Here is an 18518-nt window from a genome sequence, read left to right on the forward strand (position 1 = left end):
GTGTGTCAGAGGAAACAATCACTTTTTTTTCTGTACTCAGTCTGAGTCCTGGAATAATGATGTTCCCGATTATCTCAGAATTGCTCTCTAGAAAGTCAATAGCAAAATGAGAAAACACAACCATTTAGTCAACTTCTCAGGAAATTCAGATTATCTTCGAGGCTACCAGGGGACAAATCTAATGCTGCTGCCCCATTGTTGGTGGGTGAGTTTAATATTGCCTGTGATTTTTGTGACATTAGCATTGAATGGTCTTAGTGAGTCCCCAGTAACATTATTTCTCAGCAGTCTACTGTTTTGTCCTGCAACTCTGTAGCTCTTTAAAAAAAAAAAATATATATATATATATATATATATAGAAGTATAGTTGATTTACAATATTTTGTTCATTTCTGCTGCACATAATCGAGGTATAAAATATCCTTGTCTCTGATTATAAAGGTAGAAGTTACTGCCCAGATTCTTAGCACATGTTTTTCATCAGAGCTGTCACGGCATTAACTTCAGCTGATTTATTTGGAATTTACTTATTTATTCAGTTATCCTTTCAAGAGATACTTATTGGATGCCTACTATGTATAAGACGTTGTGCCAAGATATATGACTTCAAAGGTAAATAAGACTCAGCTCCTGCCTTCACAACTTTATAGGTGGCAGAGACATTAAGAGTGAAGCACATGTTGTGAAAATTGTGCATATAGCTATGGTCTCACCTGGAAGCAAAACATAATAATTAGGATGTTTTCCATTTTAAATAACAGAAACCCAACTCAAGTTGGCATTCCCAAAAGGGAATATATTGGCTCCCCAAGTCCAGAGGCAGGTAGCTTCAGGCAAAGCTTGATCAAGGTACAAACATGTGACAAGGACCAGGTTTCTATCTCATTTTCCTCACTAAGGACACTCTTCTCTGTAGGCCCTTTTCTCAAAATCTCAAGGTAGCTGCAAAATATTCTCAAGATTACATGCTTCTAGACTATAGTTAGCAAAAAGGAGGAAATTCTCTTCCCAGGCAGCTCAAATAAAAGTTTTACAATTTTGTTAGTCATTTTGGCCTCTAAATCAGGTATACATCTGAGTTAATTATTTAGAGGGGACATGGGATGTGCTGATTTCTTAGTTTGATCAGCACTGTTCTTCTCCCTCATCACCCGCCAAGCCAAGGATGGGATCAGTTCAACCAAATTGTATTGTTGGGTGATTTGGGATAATGTGAAGAAGGGTGATGTGGTTGGGAGAGGGAGGTGTTAGGACTGGGGCTCAGTGAACTGAATGAGATTTGCCTTTTCCTGAACTAATTGTTCAACCACAGATTGAACAGGCTGGAGTCACAAGCCCAAGCCTGAAGCTGGGGGCTAAGTGTTGAGGGTGATTGGAAAGAGGTTGGCCCCATCAAAAGAGTGGGGGAGGTATCATCCTGTCCAGTAGTGAGAGCGATGCTACACAGTAATTTGAGCAGGGAAAGCTTAATATAAAGAATTATCAGCTCTAATAGATTAGAGTAACAAGGAATTGTCTAGGAAGACGTAAAGAGAACTCTAGGGAATCTAGGAATGGCGGATGGAAGGAGCAGCCACTCCCCCCAGGACTGAGATAGAGCACACTAGGGGGAGCCCACCCCAAACCAGGGCCAAGATCCAGATGTTCCTAGGTCACTGGATGACAGAGAGACCACTGAAGTGCCACACAAGCCAACGGAACTTGCTAGAAATCTGCCCTTTAGGGTGTCAAGGAAAACTGTGCGTGGAGACATGTCTCACTAGAGGTATTGCACTACAGAATCACCCATGGGGGCCAGCTGGTGTTGGAGGAGCTACCCCTGCTGCCCAGCCTGTCCAGGGAGCACTCCAGGACCAGGAAACAAAACCCCTTCCTCCTTTGTTGCCTGTCAAACACTCTCTCCCTACAAAGCTTAACATAGGAATAAGATGTAGGGCTTCCCTGGTGGTGCAGTGGTTGAGCATCTGCCTGCTAATGCAGGGGACACGGGTTCGAGCCCTGGTCTGGGAAGATCCCACATGCCGCGGAGCAACTAGGCCCGTGAGCCACAACTACTGAGCCTGCGCGTCTGGAGCCTGTGCTCTGCAACAAGAGGCGGCGATAGTGAGAGGCCCGCGCACCGCGATGAAGTGTGGCCCCCGCTTGCCACAACTAGAGAAAGCCCTCGCACAGAAACGAAGACCCAACACAGCAAAAATAAATAAATAAATTAATAAACTCCTACCCCCAACATCTTCAAAAAAAAAAAGATGTAAAGGGCCAAGCTACATGTTCACAGAGCAGGCAGAAAGTATGAAATTTAGATTTGATAACCAGCCTGATAACCAGCCTAGGGAGAGAGTGATTCACTGCTCCCAACTGGGATGCCCTTGCCATAAGAAGGGAGACGGATCCAGGTGGGACAAAAGATTTCACCTACTGAGAGCTTCACAGGCAGAGGAAAGAACAAAGGCGTGAGAGTGAGGGAGGGACTTGGGGCATTCATAGTAATATGGTTGATTGATTCTGTTGTTGGAGCAGAGAGGGTAAGGTTGGGAGGGGCAGTCACAGAGTTAGAGAGATACAGGGTGTGGAGTGTCTCCGTTATCGTGAGAAGTAGTTTGGACTCTACCCATTTGTTTAGACTCTGTATGGATTATGGGGGACTGCTGAGTAGTCCTAAGCATTAGAATCAGCTTCGTGGTTTAGCCAAATAATTTTGGTAGCAATATGGAGAAGGAATTAGAAGAGGGGTGAGCCCAACCAAAGAGACAGATTGAGAGATGAGAGATGATTAAAATGATCCAGGCCAGTGAATGAAAGGAAAGCTGAGTGAAGGCAGTGGCAGTGTGTACTGTGAAGGGGTAGATTTTAGAGAAATTGAGAGGTGGAATGGAGACTTATCAGATGGGGCAGGACTCTTAATGAATCTTCATTATCCAAACTGGACTCCAGCAGCTTTACAAAACCATCCTTTTTAGGAAACTGAGGTAGCACAGCCCAGGAGTTAAAAGTATGAGCTCTGGAGCAAACTCTCTGGGTTCACACCCAGGTTCCTGCACTCTCTTGCTGTGAGACCTCTCAGGCTGGCTGTCTCGCCCCTCTGGCTGCAGTCTTTCCTCTGTAAAGAAGAAACAAGAAAACTATCAGCTTCGAAGAGCTGTTTTGGGGGACCAAATTAGATATATGTAAAACATTTGGACCAATGTCTGCTACATCATAAGTAGTCAGGGACATTGGCTATTGTCATTTTTCTTGTCCAAGCTGAAGGTAACTTTGGAAATGTATCAAGCCGCATTATTGTACTTTATAAAGCATGGCGGTTTATGGATAAGTGATGCTAGCATTTAATCATTCTTGCTTTCTGATGAAATCATTGTCTTCACTTTTGAACAAGGAAACAGAAAATTTAATCAAGAAGACCAGCTTATCGTTAGGAGGCAGAAAGATAAAGTATAATGTTGCTGAGATATCCATGGTCAAACCAGAGTATATGGCTCAACAAGTAAAGTAGTCAAATATAGAATCTTGTCTTCATTCCTTCATTTACTTGGCCAACTCCTATTTCCAAGATAACATCTTTTAAATTTAAATCCAGATCCTAACAAGAGAGCTTTGTATGACTTATTAGTTTCATTAAATCCAATCAACTGGATATCAACTGAAGGACCCCGGAATGAGGTCAGTCTGTCCAAATGGAAATGATCGTAACAATGATTTATAGCACTGGTATGGGCAGTGACTGTGGACAGGAGAACAGGATCACACGGTCCAGGAGGGGAATCAGACTCCTCTGTTCCCGCTGTCCCCATCCCTGTATGTCTGCCTAGCTCCTAGGAGGTGCTTAATAAGTGTTCATACGTAAGAAGTATGAATTCTCAGACTACTTTTTTTACATCAAAATAAGTAGGTGCAGTTTCAGTCAGGAAAATTGGAGACTGATTTGATTTAGTGTAATTAATGTATTGTTTTTGGCCACGCTGTGCAGCATGTGAGATCTTAGTTCCCCAACCAGGGATCAAACCTGTGCCCGCTGCACTGGGAGCACGGAGTCTTAACCACTGGACCACCAGGGAAGTCCCGGAGACTGACTTAAAGAGTCTGTCTCAAACAATTTGACAGAGCTGTCGACTAAATAATAGTGACAAGTAGGCTTGCTTTGGAAATGGGGGTAAGGGCTATTTCAGACAAACTCTGAGAAGACTCAAGATTTTAAGAGTTTTAAGGGACAAGCTCTGAAAATAATATCTAAATCCACCAAATAAATAGGGAGGAAATTTTAATATCCTGTCTAGAAGTTCACACTTTTCAGCTATCCCCATCCCCAGAACTCAGGCTCTAGTATTAAGGACAGGAAGACCTGCCAGAGCTGAGGGTTCTCATGTTGGTGTTCGTCAGCCCAGGCCGGCCATGGGAGGAGAATAACTCTCTGTAGGGTCCAAGGTCAAGAGGGCATTTATTACAAGGAAGGACGTGGCAGCTGCCTCTAAGGGCCCCCTTTATCAGCTTGTTGGAAGTGACTTCCCAATCCAGCACACAGAGTCCCCCAAACCTCCCCTTATAACACCTCCCCCATGAGCACCAGTTTTCTTCTCAGAACCATCACACAGCCTGCCATCTGTGTCCTTCCACTCTTCCCAGGTCCCTGTCACCTGCAGACATTCCAAGAGCAAGATGTAGCCTTTCCTCTTCACAGTCATTCAGGAACAATGCAAATAGGTACGAAAGAAAGATCTTCTATCTTCCATAAAAGATGAGAATGGAAACCTCATTTTATCTGGAGTCTAGATTGAACCGCCCATCACCATCATTCTAAATAACTTCCTTGCTTGCCGCAACTCTTTCCTTAATGAAATGTTAGCCTATTTAGTAAATTTAATGGTAGTCATATCTATGGAGGAAAAGATTTGATGATATCCATTATCACTGGTTTATAGACACTATTCTCTTCCTGCACTCAGTGGAACTTGGTGAGGAAGTTGGATTAGCCACCTTTGTTATTGTGTCAAGTTAAACAAAGGTGTATCTCTATAGTACTATGTTAATCTATGACTTTTTCTAGCCATTTTAATGGTCATTTGGATTTCCTGCATTGTCAAACAATGAACTGTCTGTATATTGTCCTTTGATTTGGTCTAAACTACAAGAGCCAATTGGAATTCTGCAGTAGACCCATACATACTCTGTGTATTACTCATTACTCTTTCAGAGCTACCATTGCTCTTTTTCTACTGCCACTCTCAGAAGCCTGTACTAGTTGAGGCCTCTCTACCAGACTCCCTTCAAAACTAAGAACTTTTGATTTTGCAAACATAGTTCTGCCTTGTGCCTGATTCACTCACGATTATGTTCTTAGCTATTTCCAATGATCGTTATTCTGTTCACCCTAGTTGATGCCACCTTACATGGCAACAAAGCTTCAAATTTGCTTACTTTGCGAGGCTCAATAGTTTCTCTTCTGTTGGACGGCAAGGCGTAAACTCAGCTTAAAATTACAATCCTTTTAGTCCCAGATTTAGAGGTGATGCCGAGAAGATTGATTGCAGATTTAAGCTATCTCAAACTTTTTGCAGCCCAGGAGTTCCTCCAGTTTTTGTTTGCAAAATATTTCCTCCTCTGAAGATTTCTAAAGTCTGTTTTTCAATTCCATATTTCTTAAGTATATTTTCCTTTATTTTTCCACTTGAAATTAAAAGTCCATATCCCTTATCAAAACCACAACTCAAAATACAATCAGTGTAGTATTTTATTTTTTACATCTTTATTGGAGTATAATTGCTTTACAATGGTGTGTTAGTTTCTGCTTTATAACAAAGTGAATCAGTTTTACACATACATATGTTCCCAAATCTCTTCCCTCTTGCGTCTCCCTCCCTCCCACACTCCCTATCCCACCCCTCCAGGTGGTCACAAAGCACCGAGCTGATCTCCCTGTGCCATGCACCTGCTTCCCACTAGCTATCTACCTTACGTTTGGTAGTGTATATATGTCCATGCCTCTCTATCGCTTTGTCACAGCTGACCCTTCCCCCTCCCCATATCCTCAAGTCCATTCTCTATGTTTTGAGTCCTTGTGTCTCCATTGTCATTGGTTTCTAGGTATTTTTTTTTATTTCTTCTTTGATTTCTTCAGTGATCACTTCGTTATTAAGTAGTGTATTGTTTAGCCTCCATGTGTTTGTATTTTTTACAGATCTTTTCCTGTAATTGGTATCTAGTCTCATAGCGTTGTGGTCGGAAAAGAATAGCTTTTTCCATCCCCTTACTTTTAGTCTGTATGTGTCTCTAGGTCTGAAGTGGGTCTCTTGTAGACAGCATATATATGGGTCTTGTTTTTGTACCCATTCAGCCAATCTGTGTCTTTTGGTGTGAGCATTTAGTCCATTTACATTTAAGGTAATTATTGATATGTATGTTCCTATTCCCATTTTCTTAATTGTTTTGGGTTCATTATTGTAGGTCTTTTCCTTCTCTTGTGTTTCTTGCCTAGAGAAGTTCCTTTAGCATTTGTTGTAAAGCTGGTTTGGTGGTGCTGAACTCTGTCAGTTTTTGCTTGTCTGTAAAGGTTTTAATTTCTCCATCAAATCTGAATGAGATCCTTGCTGGGTAGAGTAATCTTCGTTGCAGGTTTTTCTCCTTCATCACTTTAAATATGTCCTGCCAGTCCCTTCTGGTTTGCAGAGTTTCTGCTGAAAGATCAGCTGTTAACCTTATGGGGATTCTTTTGTGTGTTATTTGTTGTTTTTCCCTTGCTGCTTTTAATATGTTTTCTTTGTATTTAATTGGGTTTTTTTGTTTGTTTTTGTTTTTTTTGCGGTGTGTGGGCCTCTCACTGCTGTGGCCCCTCCCGCCGCGGAGCACAGCCTCTGGACATGCAGGCCCAGTGGCCATGGCTCACGGACCCAGCCACTCCGCTGCATGCGGGATCCTCCTGGATCGGGGCACAAACCCACATCCCCTGCATTGGCAGGCGGACTCCCAGCCACTGCACCACCAGGGAAGCCTGTATTTAATTTTTGACAGTTTGATTAATATGTTGTTGGCATATTTCTCCTTGGATTTATCCTGTATGGGACTCTCTGTGCTTCCTAGACTTGATTAACTATTTCCTTTCCCATATTAGGGAAGTTTTCAACTATAATCTCTTCAAATATTTTCTCAATCCCTTTCTTTTACTCTTCTTCTTCTGAAACTCCTATAATTCGAATGTTGCTGCATTTAATGTTGTCCCAGAGGTCTCTGAGACTGTCCTCAGTTCTTTTCATTCTTTATTCTGCTCTGCAGTAGTTATTTCCACTATTTTATCTTCCAGGTCACTTATCTGTTCTTCTGCCTCAGTTATTCTGCTATTGATCCCATCTAGAGTATTTTTCATTTCATTTATTGTGCTGTTCATCATTGTTTGTTTCATCTTTAGTTCTTCTAGGCCCTTGTTAAATGTTTCTTGCATTTTGTCTCTTCTATCTCCAAGATTTTGGATCACCTTCACTATCATTATTCTGAATTCTTTTTCAGGTAGACTGCCTATTTCCTCTTCATTTGTTAGGTCTGGTGGGTTTTTATCTTGCTCCTTCATCTGCTATTTTTCTGTCTTCTCATTTTGCTTATCTTACTGTGTTTGGGGTCTCCTTTTTGCAGGCTGCAGGTTCGTAGTTCCCGTTGTTTTTTGTGTCTGTCCCCAGTGGCTATGGTTGGTTCAGTGGGTTGTGTAGGCTTCCTGGTGGAGGGGACTAGTGCCTGTGTTCTGGTGGATGAGGCTGGACCTTGTTTTTCTGGTGGGCAGGTCCATGTCTGGTGGTGTTTTATAGGGTGTCTGTGAACTTATTATGATTTTAGGCAGCCTCTCTGCTAATGGGTGGGGTTGTGTTCCTGTCTTACTAGTTGTTTGGCATAGGGTGTCCTGCACTGTAGCTTGCTGGTCGTTGAGTGAAGCTGGGTGCTGGTGTTGAGATGGAGATCTATGGGAGATTTGATATTATGTGTAGCTTGGAGGTCTTTTGTGGACCAGTGTCCTGAAGTTGGCTCTCCCACCTCAGAGGCACAGCACTAACTCCTGGCTGCAGCAACAAAAGCCTTTCATCCACATGGCTCAGAATAAAAGTGAGAAAAAGTAGAAAGAAAGAATTAGTAGAAGTAGAAAGAATGAAAGAACAGAAGGAAAGAAAGAAAGAAAGAAAGGTGGAAAGAAAGGAAGAAAGGAGCGAGGGAGGTAGGGAGAGAGGGAGGAAGGAAGGAAGGAGGGAAGGAAGGAAAAAAGAAAGAAGATAAAGTAAAATAAAATAAAGTAAGATAAAATATAATAAAATTATTAAAATAAAAAAATAATTATTAAGAAAAAAATTAAAACAAAAAACAAAAGCACGGACGGATAGAACCCTAGGACAAATGGTGGAAGCAAAGCTATACAGACAAAATCTCAAGCCAAAACATACACCCTCACAAAAAAAGGAAAATTGGAAAAAAATCATAAAACTTGCTCTCAAAGTCCACCTCCTCAATTTGGGATAGGGGCTCAGCTTTGGATTTGGCCCCGCCTCTGCGTGTAGGTTGCCGGAGGGCGTCTGTTCTTCGCTCAGACAGGACGGAGTTAAAGGAGTAGCTGCTTTGGGGACTCTGGCTCACTCAGCCCAGGGGTAGGGAGGGGCACGGAGTGCGGGGCGAGCCTGCAGCGGCAGAGGCTGACGTGACGTTGCACCAGCTTGAGGCGCACCGTGCGTTCTCCCGGGGAAGTTGTCCCTGGATCATCTTACTCTTCTGCCATCTTCCTCTCGTCTCAATGTAGTATTTTATATGCTTTAGGAGTTCAGCAATTATTATCTTTTATATACAAAATATATAAATGTTGAACAAATATTTTTTTCTGATTATAAATGCTTCTTGGGGTACTTTTCCCCATTATTTTATTTAAATGTTAATGAATAAATGTTTTCTTTTTAACAAACTAACATTTCTAGCATGTTTAATAATATTGCAATACTAACTATCCAGTTATAAATATATTGGATTTTTTTTTTATCGTTTCAGGTGGAGGAGGCCTTAGAAGCTGTCAAAAATGCTACAAATGAGCAAGACCTTGCAAATCGCTTTAAAGAATTTGGAAAAGAGATGGTGAAACTTAACTATGTAGCTGCAAGAAGACAACAGGTGGGAAAGATTTTGGAAATCTAGGGGAGAAAGTGAGTGAGTTTAAGTAACCTTGTAGTTGTGTAGGCCCGGACAGTGGATCAGCTGCACCTGCCGGCTATCAGATCATCAGATGCCTTAGGAACCTGTGATCACAAAGGCATCTTCCTACTCGGGCCCGTTCTGGCCCTACCCTACCGCGCTGGTACTCCCTGGGTACTCTCTGGCCCCTGTGTGCTTACAGTAGGTCACAGGCCACCTGCTTCACTGGTGGGAACCACCACGCCAGCCCTACCACACTCTAACCTTCCTTTTTTTTTGACTTTTATATTTATTTTTTTATGGAAGTATAGTTGATTTACAATGTTATGTTAATTTTGGCTATACAGCAAAGTGATTCAGTTATACATATATTGATATATACATTTTTAAATATTTTCTTCCATCATGGTTTATCTCAGGATATTGAACATAGTTCCCTGTGCTATACAGCAAAACCCTGTTGTTATGCACTTCATGTGTAATTGTTTGCATCTGCTAACCCCAAACTCCATCACTCCCCCACCACCCTCCCCCTTCACAACCACAAGTCTGTTCTCTATGTCTGACCACACTCTAACCTTTTGTTCATACTTGGAAAAGCTCCCGATTGAAATATAAAGAATATCAAACTGTGGTGTGGCCACTCCCTGGGCACTGTCCTTAGCCCTCACTTTTTATCTCCCAGCCCTGTGGACAGCACCGTGCATATACACACCCCAAGTGTGTAATATGTACAGTGAAACTTTTATCAAAGAGATTAAGTAAACACGAAGAAAAATAAAGAAAAGGCAGAGAGAGAGAGAGCGAAAGAGAGAGAGAGAAAGAGAGAGAGAGAAGGGAATGGACAGGGGAGGGAGAGCACAGGTAGCGAGTCACTTTGATGAAGGTGGTTGACCTGGGGTTTTCTTTGCCTCCCTTTTGTCTCAGGATGACACCCTCCATTTAGCCAGCTCTATTTGTTCAGTAGGTACCATTAGAATTTAGTTTCCAAAGAGTGTGTCCTTTTCTTTCTTCTTAGAAAAAAAAATCTTTAAATGTGGAGAGGTTAGTTAAAATCCTATTCACCCATCTTCTTGACTGTTCTCAGGATTCTTCAACATTTTGGGCACTTCCTAGTGACTTTTTCTAAGGTTCTCTGTGACCAACAGGAGAATTCTAGTGAACATTTGTTGAGTGTTCATCTGTGCCAGACTGAAGTGACACCCGTATTATAAATTGACAAAGATCTAGTCCCTTCCCCTAAAGAGCTTCCAGTGTCCTTTGTGGTGGGCACACAGTCATGACTTTAGTTCAGGCGATTATTTTTAAGTATTTTGTTATCAGCAGAATCCTTTGTTCATGTGGAATCTTGTGTGGTAGGCCACAATGTAATATGGTTAGGAGCGAAGTTACTCTGAAGCACAGGTTTGAGGCCCAAAAGCCAGTTAGCTTGTTTAAACAACTGAAAAAAAAATGCATTGAATCTTGATTTCAGTGACCAATGGGGAGGCTGGGGAGAAGGGTGGGTGCCAGGACACTCAGAGTCTTGTAGAGTGTTTGGATTTTATTGTAAGTGAATGGGTAGTAGTTGAATAGTTCAGAGTTTGGTATCAAAGTCTCAGATTTACAGTTTAATGTTATTCTAGGTACGTTGCAAAGATGGGGGTAGCATGGAAGAGGAGAGACTAGTTGTAGTTGGGAGGGGGCTGAAGTCATCTAGGTGAGCGATGCTGGTGATTCTGGAAAATCTTTATCAAAAGTTCAGGCTCTCGTTCAATTCGTCCAAAAGAATTTGGGTAGGTACACAAAACACAGAGGAAAAAAATACACACACTGAGTGTGAGGTGCAAAGAGAACAAAGACACAGTTTATTCAGGACAGAAGCAAAAGTTACACACTCAGAGAAGCGTGTGGGCATCCTCTAGAGTGAGGGGTGCCACCCAGGGTTATTGATCCCCTTTTTGTCTTATTTTTAGCACTTTGAATGGGTGGGGGTCTTTTTGATTAGGGGGGAATATTCTTTGAGCAGAGGGTTGAGGTGTGGCCTGGATTTGCACCAGGTTGCATCAGCTTCTGGTCCTGTGCGTTTGTCTCCTGAAGCCACCCTACATGCACTCTAGGAGCTGTTTTCCCTTAAATTGTCCCTTACTAGTTGAGTGCCACACGTGGAAGGTCCTGTGCATTTTTATTGCACATGCTCCATGGTTTTTCATGGTCAGAGTTTCTTGCTCAGATGCTACAAAGTTTCTGTTTTAGATGCCATTCCTCCATGCATCATGGCCTCAGTAAGGGCAAAACAAGGAGGTAGCTTTGCCTTCTGACTCATGCCTGTACATGAGGAGGCTGTCCTGGGGCCCGGCTGTGTCTTTTCTGCCTCATTGGTGGTCTCAAATAGCTTGGCAGCAGTACCGGTGGAGAAAAGCATAGGGAGTCCACATTTATTTTGAAAATAGAACACTCAGGACCTGCTGTGCAATTGGCTGTGGGAGTTTAGGGAGTGACAGCAACCAGTTCACATCTGAGGTTCTGTTTGAGCAAATGGATAGATGGTGAGGAATTTACTGAGATGGGTGAAGACTGGAAAGGGACCAGTGAGGGTTCGAGATCAAGATTTCATACTTAGATGCATTGATTTTGAGATGCTTGTAAAATCCATGTAGAAATGTCAAAAGGAGAGAGATGTGGGTTGGAGATGGAAACAAGTCATCAGCATGTAGCTGGTATTAAAATCCACAGTAATATATGAGATATTCACCTAAGAATGCCCATAAATATAATTTATTTTTATCTCATAAACCTTGTTTTAACTAATTGCTATTTCACACTCTTTCAAGAAAATGTAGGAAAAAAAGTAGAATTAAAAGAAGAAAGGGCTTCCCTGGTGGCGCAGTGGTTGGGGGTCCACCTGCCGATGCAGGGGACGCGGGTGCGTGCCCCGGTCTGGGAGGATCCCACATGCCGCGGAGCGGCTGGGCCCGTGAGCCATGGCCGCTGAGCCTGCGCGTCCGGAGCCTGTGCTCCACAATGGGAGAGGCCACAGCAGTGAGAGGCCCGCGTACCGCAAAAAAAAAAAAAAAGAAGAAAAAAAATTGTATAACACTCTACCAGCCACAGAAGTGTCATGCTAATATTTTGGTATATTACTTTTCAGTTGTTTATCTTCATATTGTAACATATTTACAATCATACCGTGCATACAAATAGGTGTAAAATGTTCTTCTTTATTTATCTTATAAATATTACCCATTTTATTATTTTTATAGAAACTTCTTTTAATATCCACATAAAGAGTCCATCAAATGAAAAGTTCCATAGTCTACTTAACCAATTCTTCATAAATCAGCATTTACATTGTTTACAGGTTTTATTCATGTGATTAAAAATGTTTCTAAAAATATCTTTATGGAAAGAATTTCCCACCCCTTATTTCTCACTTTCATATTTAGATTTTTTTTTTTTTTTTTAGTATAGATATATCCCAGAATGGAGTCTAAGGTTTCTGGACCAGGTGTTCTGGAGGTTAATAAGACCCTTCATGACTAGTTGGGAGGAAACTTCTACCTGCACCACCTAGATTATTGACCAGTGTAGAAGATACCCTCACATGTTGGTTCCCCATTTATCTGTGTTGATCTTTAGGGCTAAAAATAAGTCATCCCAATTTAGAAATTGTGTTGGCTGGCATATATTTGTTAGTGCTTAAGCAAAGGGGGATAGATGGCTCAGTTAGTTATTTACTACTTAATGTCAGTTTGTCTTGACAATCTTAGATATCAAATATAATATGCTTGTCTCAGAATTATTTTGACCCATGGAAGAGATGTAATTCACTGTTTCCAGGTCGTCCATCTATCATGTACCAAGTGAACAAATAGGAATAGAGCCCCAGTGGTTCAAATACCCTCTAAGGATAGATTTTGAAGCTAGAGAAATTTTCTCCCAGAGGTACTCAGCTGGCAGTCCTACATGGTTCTCAGAGAACAGTAACTGCCTTTAACATTTCCAAAAATGCTGTGAACATTTTCTTAACAATACCCTTTAAAGCTGAAAATAAAGAGACTCTCCAGTGGTACTATTTTGACATCTCAAACTAAGAAAGCAAATCATCTTTGATCTATTTTTTTTTTATTATTCCCTAAACTCAAACGAGTGAGCCGCCATCAAAAGTAGTTTTAAAAAAAAACGAACCCTATGCTGGAAATGATAGTGAAGTGATAGTGATGCACTAAGCAAAATCAGAGGAGTTCGATTCCCCATGTTTGCGATTGTAATTGAATGTGGAGTCAGGCACAGTATCAGAAAACTGAGGTTTGGGGTTTCCATCTGCTGATAACTAACTCTGATCCATTCAAGCCAATTACCTTGTTGGTGGCTCAGTTTTGACATTCTTGCAGCAATATTTATTGAATGCATTTCATGGGCCAGATACTGTGCTGTTGCCTAAAGAACCACTGAGCAAGATAGCTAGGGCTCTCTGCTCTTATTAGACATACAGTTTAGGAGAAAGACATATACTTAAATAAGTAAATACAATAAAGCATTGATGAGTATTAATGATAGGAGGGAAGAGGATCTTGTGGGAGCAGATAGAAGGGGATGTAGCTTAGAGAGTTGTATGGAGAGTAGGTTCTCAGAGGATGGGCCCCATCAGGGGAAAGGATAGGGTGGAAGAGGGATACTCAGATATTTCACATAGAAAGAACAGTACGTGCAAAGTCTTGGCAGCTAGAGAGAAGAGAGAGGAGATGGTTTCTAAAATTCAGTGGTCCTAGATGTCTGTGACTTTAAGCTCTATTACAGACACTTCCATGGCAAGCTTCATGGAAGTGACGGGTTTGTGTTTTGCACACACAGGAGCTGAAGGACCCTCATTGTCGGGATGAGATGGCAGCTGCCCGAGGGGCTCTAAAGAAGAACGCCACAATGCTGTACACAGCCTCCCAAGCCTTCCTCCGCCACCCAGATGTTGCCGCCACCAGAGCCAACCGAGATTACGTGTTCAAACAAGTGCAGGAGGCCATTGCCGGCATCTCCAATGCTGCTCAAGCTACCTCGCCCACCGACGAAGCCAAAGGCCACACGGGCATCGGGGAGCTGGCTGCGGCTCTGAACGAATTTGACGTAAGCATCTGGGTGATATACCCAGAAGGGCGTGTGTTTTCACTGAAAAAATGTTTTGGGATGAAGGGCCACCAAGATAATATACATTGATTTACCTCTCTTGAGGCTTTTGATAGTAAGTTAAACTACCTGATGTATGACTGTTACTAGGAATCCGACATCTTGGTAGAACCTAGTTTACTGGTCTTTAAAGGAGCTAACAGCTGTGTTAAAGAGGACCAGATCCCATGCAGGTAGAAACCTTGAACACTGTAACTTTCCTACACCACAGGCTATTTTAGGGACAGTTTATCATTTGCAGGATTATCTTTATTATTAAAGAGGCAAATGTCATAGGCAGTGTAGATGTGGATTGCCTCGATGTTGTGTTTGGGTGAAGAACTGCTCTCAATTTCTTCATTTTCAATCAGTTGTGAGCAGACTCCACTGCCCTCTCATCCCATCCGGGATCCTGGTCTTCCTCGCATCAGCCCCTCTGGGTGGCACCTCTGCTAGTCCCGTGAATGACCCACATTCTGAACCTACTATTTCTAGGGGTGTGTCCCAATGAGGTAAGCAGTAGAAGGATGTCTCACTGTGCCATAGTCATGGCAACCGAATGAATGGGAAGGATGCATGTCATCAACAGCCCGGGATGACAGCTCTCACTGCCCCTGGGCCAGGATACAGCCCACCTGTGAGAAGGTGGAATTCAGTTGAGTTCATCCCATGTTCAGTGAGAGCCTACATGTGTTGTGAGCTAAAAACATTTATAAATAATTAGTAACTGCTTTTAAGAGTTATATTTTCCCTTAGAGGAGATGAAGGATGCAGAAATGTACTGAAACCCTTTAAGTGATAAAATACAATGTAACAGGAATTCATAGGAGAAGAATTGGTTACTTAACAGCTGTGGAGAAAGATGATGAGTTTGCTTTTGGCTATGTTGACATGAATTTTTGGCACGAGATGACTGGCTGCCTGCTAGAAAACAGAACCAGGAGCAAATGATTGTTAAAGGTATGGAGATGGATGATATAAAGGAAGGATAATTATAACACTTTATACACAGATAATTCTTTCCAGTTTTCACAGGCATCTCTCTGCTTTCTTTTATTTTTTCAGTTAGTCAAAAAAATATACATATATTGAACTCAGACCATATATATATTATTTCCAAAGTTTCTAAAATAAGGATTAGATACAATAAATTTCAATTATTTACCACAGAAATTAGGCCTTAACATGTGAATTCACAAAGTTTTAGGAGACAACAGAAAATTCGTTGGAACTAATAAGATACTTTAGTAAGGTTATTGATTTTAAAATAAAGATATAGAAGTTACTAGATTTCCATAATGTAAAAAAAAAAAAAGAAAAGAGATCCTGTTCACAAAATAAACAATAAAAATAATTTGTTGGCTTTATTTCACTACTTAATTTTATTTCTTTATTATGTTAGAAATAATCCTGATACAAATGTAGAGGATCTAAGATAGAAAATTATATTACTTTACTGAGGGGTAAGTTGTACTTTTTGGTAAATGATGTCATGATCCCAGGTAGGAAAAACTATTGACCCTATCAGTTTTTATAATATTCAGACAATCTGTATAAAAATTCTAGGAGGGTTTTCTTGGAACTTGACAGAGTGATGATATATTTTTTTTTCCTTTTATTTTTTCTGGGTTAAGAATGAATGAGCCCATAATTTAAAAAAACAAAAATGAGCAGGTCATGCACTCAGATATTAATACATTACAATGCCACATTAATTTTTATTGAGTACATTAGAATAAAATTGTCTCATCAGTTAAACAGAATAGAAAATTATAACATCAACTACAAAATTATTTTATGAAATGATGCTTTCTTTTTTTTTTTTTTTTGCGGTACGCGGGCCTCTCACCGTTGTGGCCTCTCTCGTCGCGGAGCACAGGCTCCGGACACGCAGGCTCAGCGGCCATGGCTCATGGGCCTAGCCGCTCCGCGGCATGTGAGATCTTCCCGGACTGGGGCACAAATCCGTGTCCCCTGCATTGGCAGGCGGACTCTCAACCACTGTGCCACCAGGGAAGCTCTGAAATGGTGCTTTTTAAAATTAAAGAATATTTAGATTTTGACACAATTACACTTTTATAATCATAGTTTATTTTATAATCAAAAAATAAGCAATAAAGCCTAAGTGAGAACCTGGTAATAGAGTAGATATGCAGCATACAGAGGACTCTCTTGAAGGAATGTCCAGACTCTTCACCTGCTGCCGCCTTCTGCCCGAGAGCGTGGTGACTGCAGCTTCCCATTCTCTTTGTATCTCAACCATTTTCATTGTATCTCAACCATTTTCATTAAAAGGAGCTTTTACCTGCAGTGAATTTAACAATTGAGGCATCATTTGGGTTATTATGGCTTTGGATTCAGAAAATAAAACTTAGGCCATGTGGGAAACGTCTACTAGTAAAGTATGTTGGAGTACTTTCCAACTGTTCTAATAGGTTGGTGTCTTCTCATTATGGACAAATAGGCTTTGGGAGGTTAACATATGAATGCAATAGTCAAAGATTTTTTTTTTATAAAAAAAGTGGCATGTTAACTAATTCACTAATTATATTTTATTAACTTTATATATTGCTGTGTGTCATTATAAATATTAACTAAGTGATGTTTATTACTTATATTAACTCAGTATCTTATATGTTAACTAATTGTATATTATATTAGCTAAGTATATTAACCAAGTAATATTTTATTATTAAATGTATATTAGTTCTCAAGCTATGTAAATTGCATGCAACATTATCTAATGTTTAAAATTGTATTTCTCAGATGTTGACAGAAATCAACATGTGGAGCTGTCTCAATTAGCAATTCATAGGTAGTAATCCCATTTGGTGTGGTCCTCTAAAAACAGTTATTTAGTAAATGAAATTGATTTCAGTACTTTCTCAAAAGTAGTAATGCTAGTAAAATATTATTATTTAAAGATATAATATAATTAACCAGTTGTAGATTTTTTTATCATTTCTGACACCAGCAAACCTAGACAGTCCTTAACGATATTTGAAAATCTCTCACTAAAATAATATTCCATTTCTCTTTGTAACAGAATTATACATTTCTGTTCTATATTTGCATAATGAATACCTCGGTATTTTTTATTTCCCAGGCGTATTGACTTGAAGTTGATTTAGAATTCACAGGCATTTGTCTTAAATCCTAAATGCTATTCTCAGATATTAAACAAATTGATAATACATTGGGTGGGAAACTCACTGACACTTCCTGTGATTTACTTTTCTGGTAATATCCCTTACCCGTGCTTGGTTTGGTGGCTTGCCAATGTAATAGGGATTTGAAAAAGTCAAGCAACTTTGAGATTCTGAAGTGAAAAGAACTGTACAAATATAAAATATATTTTCAGTCATCCCCTAATGTTGAATTTGAAGTCCAGACCATTTCATAATAATAGTCATCATTGTGTTAAACCCAGTTTTTCTGGGAGGTAGGATGCAGAAGTGGCTTCGAGTTTCTCAGCTGATTAAGAACAAGGCAAAAATTAGTATTTTTGCATTCATTTGTCTAAAATTATAGGATTGATTTCTACCCAGTTATAGTTGGGTAACTATATAGTTATAATTATGGCTCAATGCTCGGTGACCTATTTTCTGGCATTATTATCCTACCTACATGAAAAGTTGATGTAGTGATTTATAAAGTAAAAGACTGAAAGAAAAAACCCAGTATTTTAACAACTTGAAACTGTCAAGAGAGTCTCTAATGATACAACAGCAAAAAGTAAAATGATTGCTAATCAATGGAAAAATCAACCTCTGTTTAAAATGTGGCAACTTGAGATAGGTAATTTTATCTAGTGAAGCTATCTACTAAGGGATACTGAAAAGAATTTAGAAAAATGTGGTGACTGCTCAGAAGTAAATCATGTTATCATGTCAATTTTGACTGCTAGAAAACTTCCAAGAGTGGGAGAAAGGAAAATGAAAAGTTATTCCTAAAGAATCTCTTTATTATTTTAAAGAAAAGAGAGGATGCCATGCCTTGTTTTTTGAAGCTTTCTTTTGTAGATGAAGGTACTTTAGAAAAATGGAAATTGACACCATTCATGGTCCAGTCTTCATAATTGATAGCTATTTTGCTTTTACAGTTATTATTTTCTTTTAAATCAGACAATTCCTCTAACCTTAATCTCAAAGTCCTCTAATCTTAAGCATTCTACTTGTGGTTTTGCTTCTTTCTTTTTCCATTTCCCTGGGAATTGGCTTGACTAATAATTCTCT

The 18518-nt window shown here is 40.3% G+C and overlaps 1 protein-coding gene across 2 annotated transcripts in view; it reads left to right on the plus strand.

Annotated features, from left to right (window-relative positions):
• The window catches only part of CTNNA2 (catenin alpha 2), a 1017322-nt gene that overhangs the window by 217169 nt on the left and 781635 nt on the right, over positions 1–18518 (plus strand). For both annotated transcript variants that reach the window (XM_024766408.1, XM_024766409.1), the window contains exons 4-5: positions 9004–9123; positions 13978–14244. In XM_024766408.1, coding sequence (XP_024622176.1) covers positions 9004–9123; positions 13978–14244 — 387 coding nt within the window. The remainder of the gene's footprint in view (positions 1–9003; positions 9124–13977; positions 14245–18518) is intronic.

Source organism: Neophocaena asiaeorientalis, unplaced genomic scaffold (assembly GCF_003031525.2).
Source record: "Neophocaena asiaeorientalis asiaeorientalis breed wild unplaced genomic scaffold, Neophocaena_asiaeorientalis_V1.1 scaffold255, whole genome shotgun sequence".
Lineage (NCBI taxonomy): Eukaryota > Metazoa > Chordata > Mammalia > Artiodactyla > Phocoenidae > Neophocaena > Neophocaena asiaeorientalis.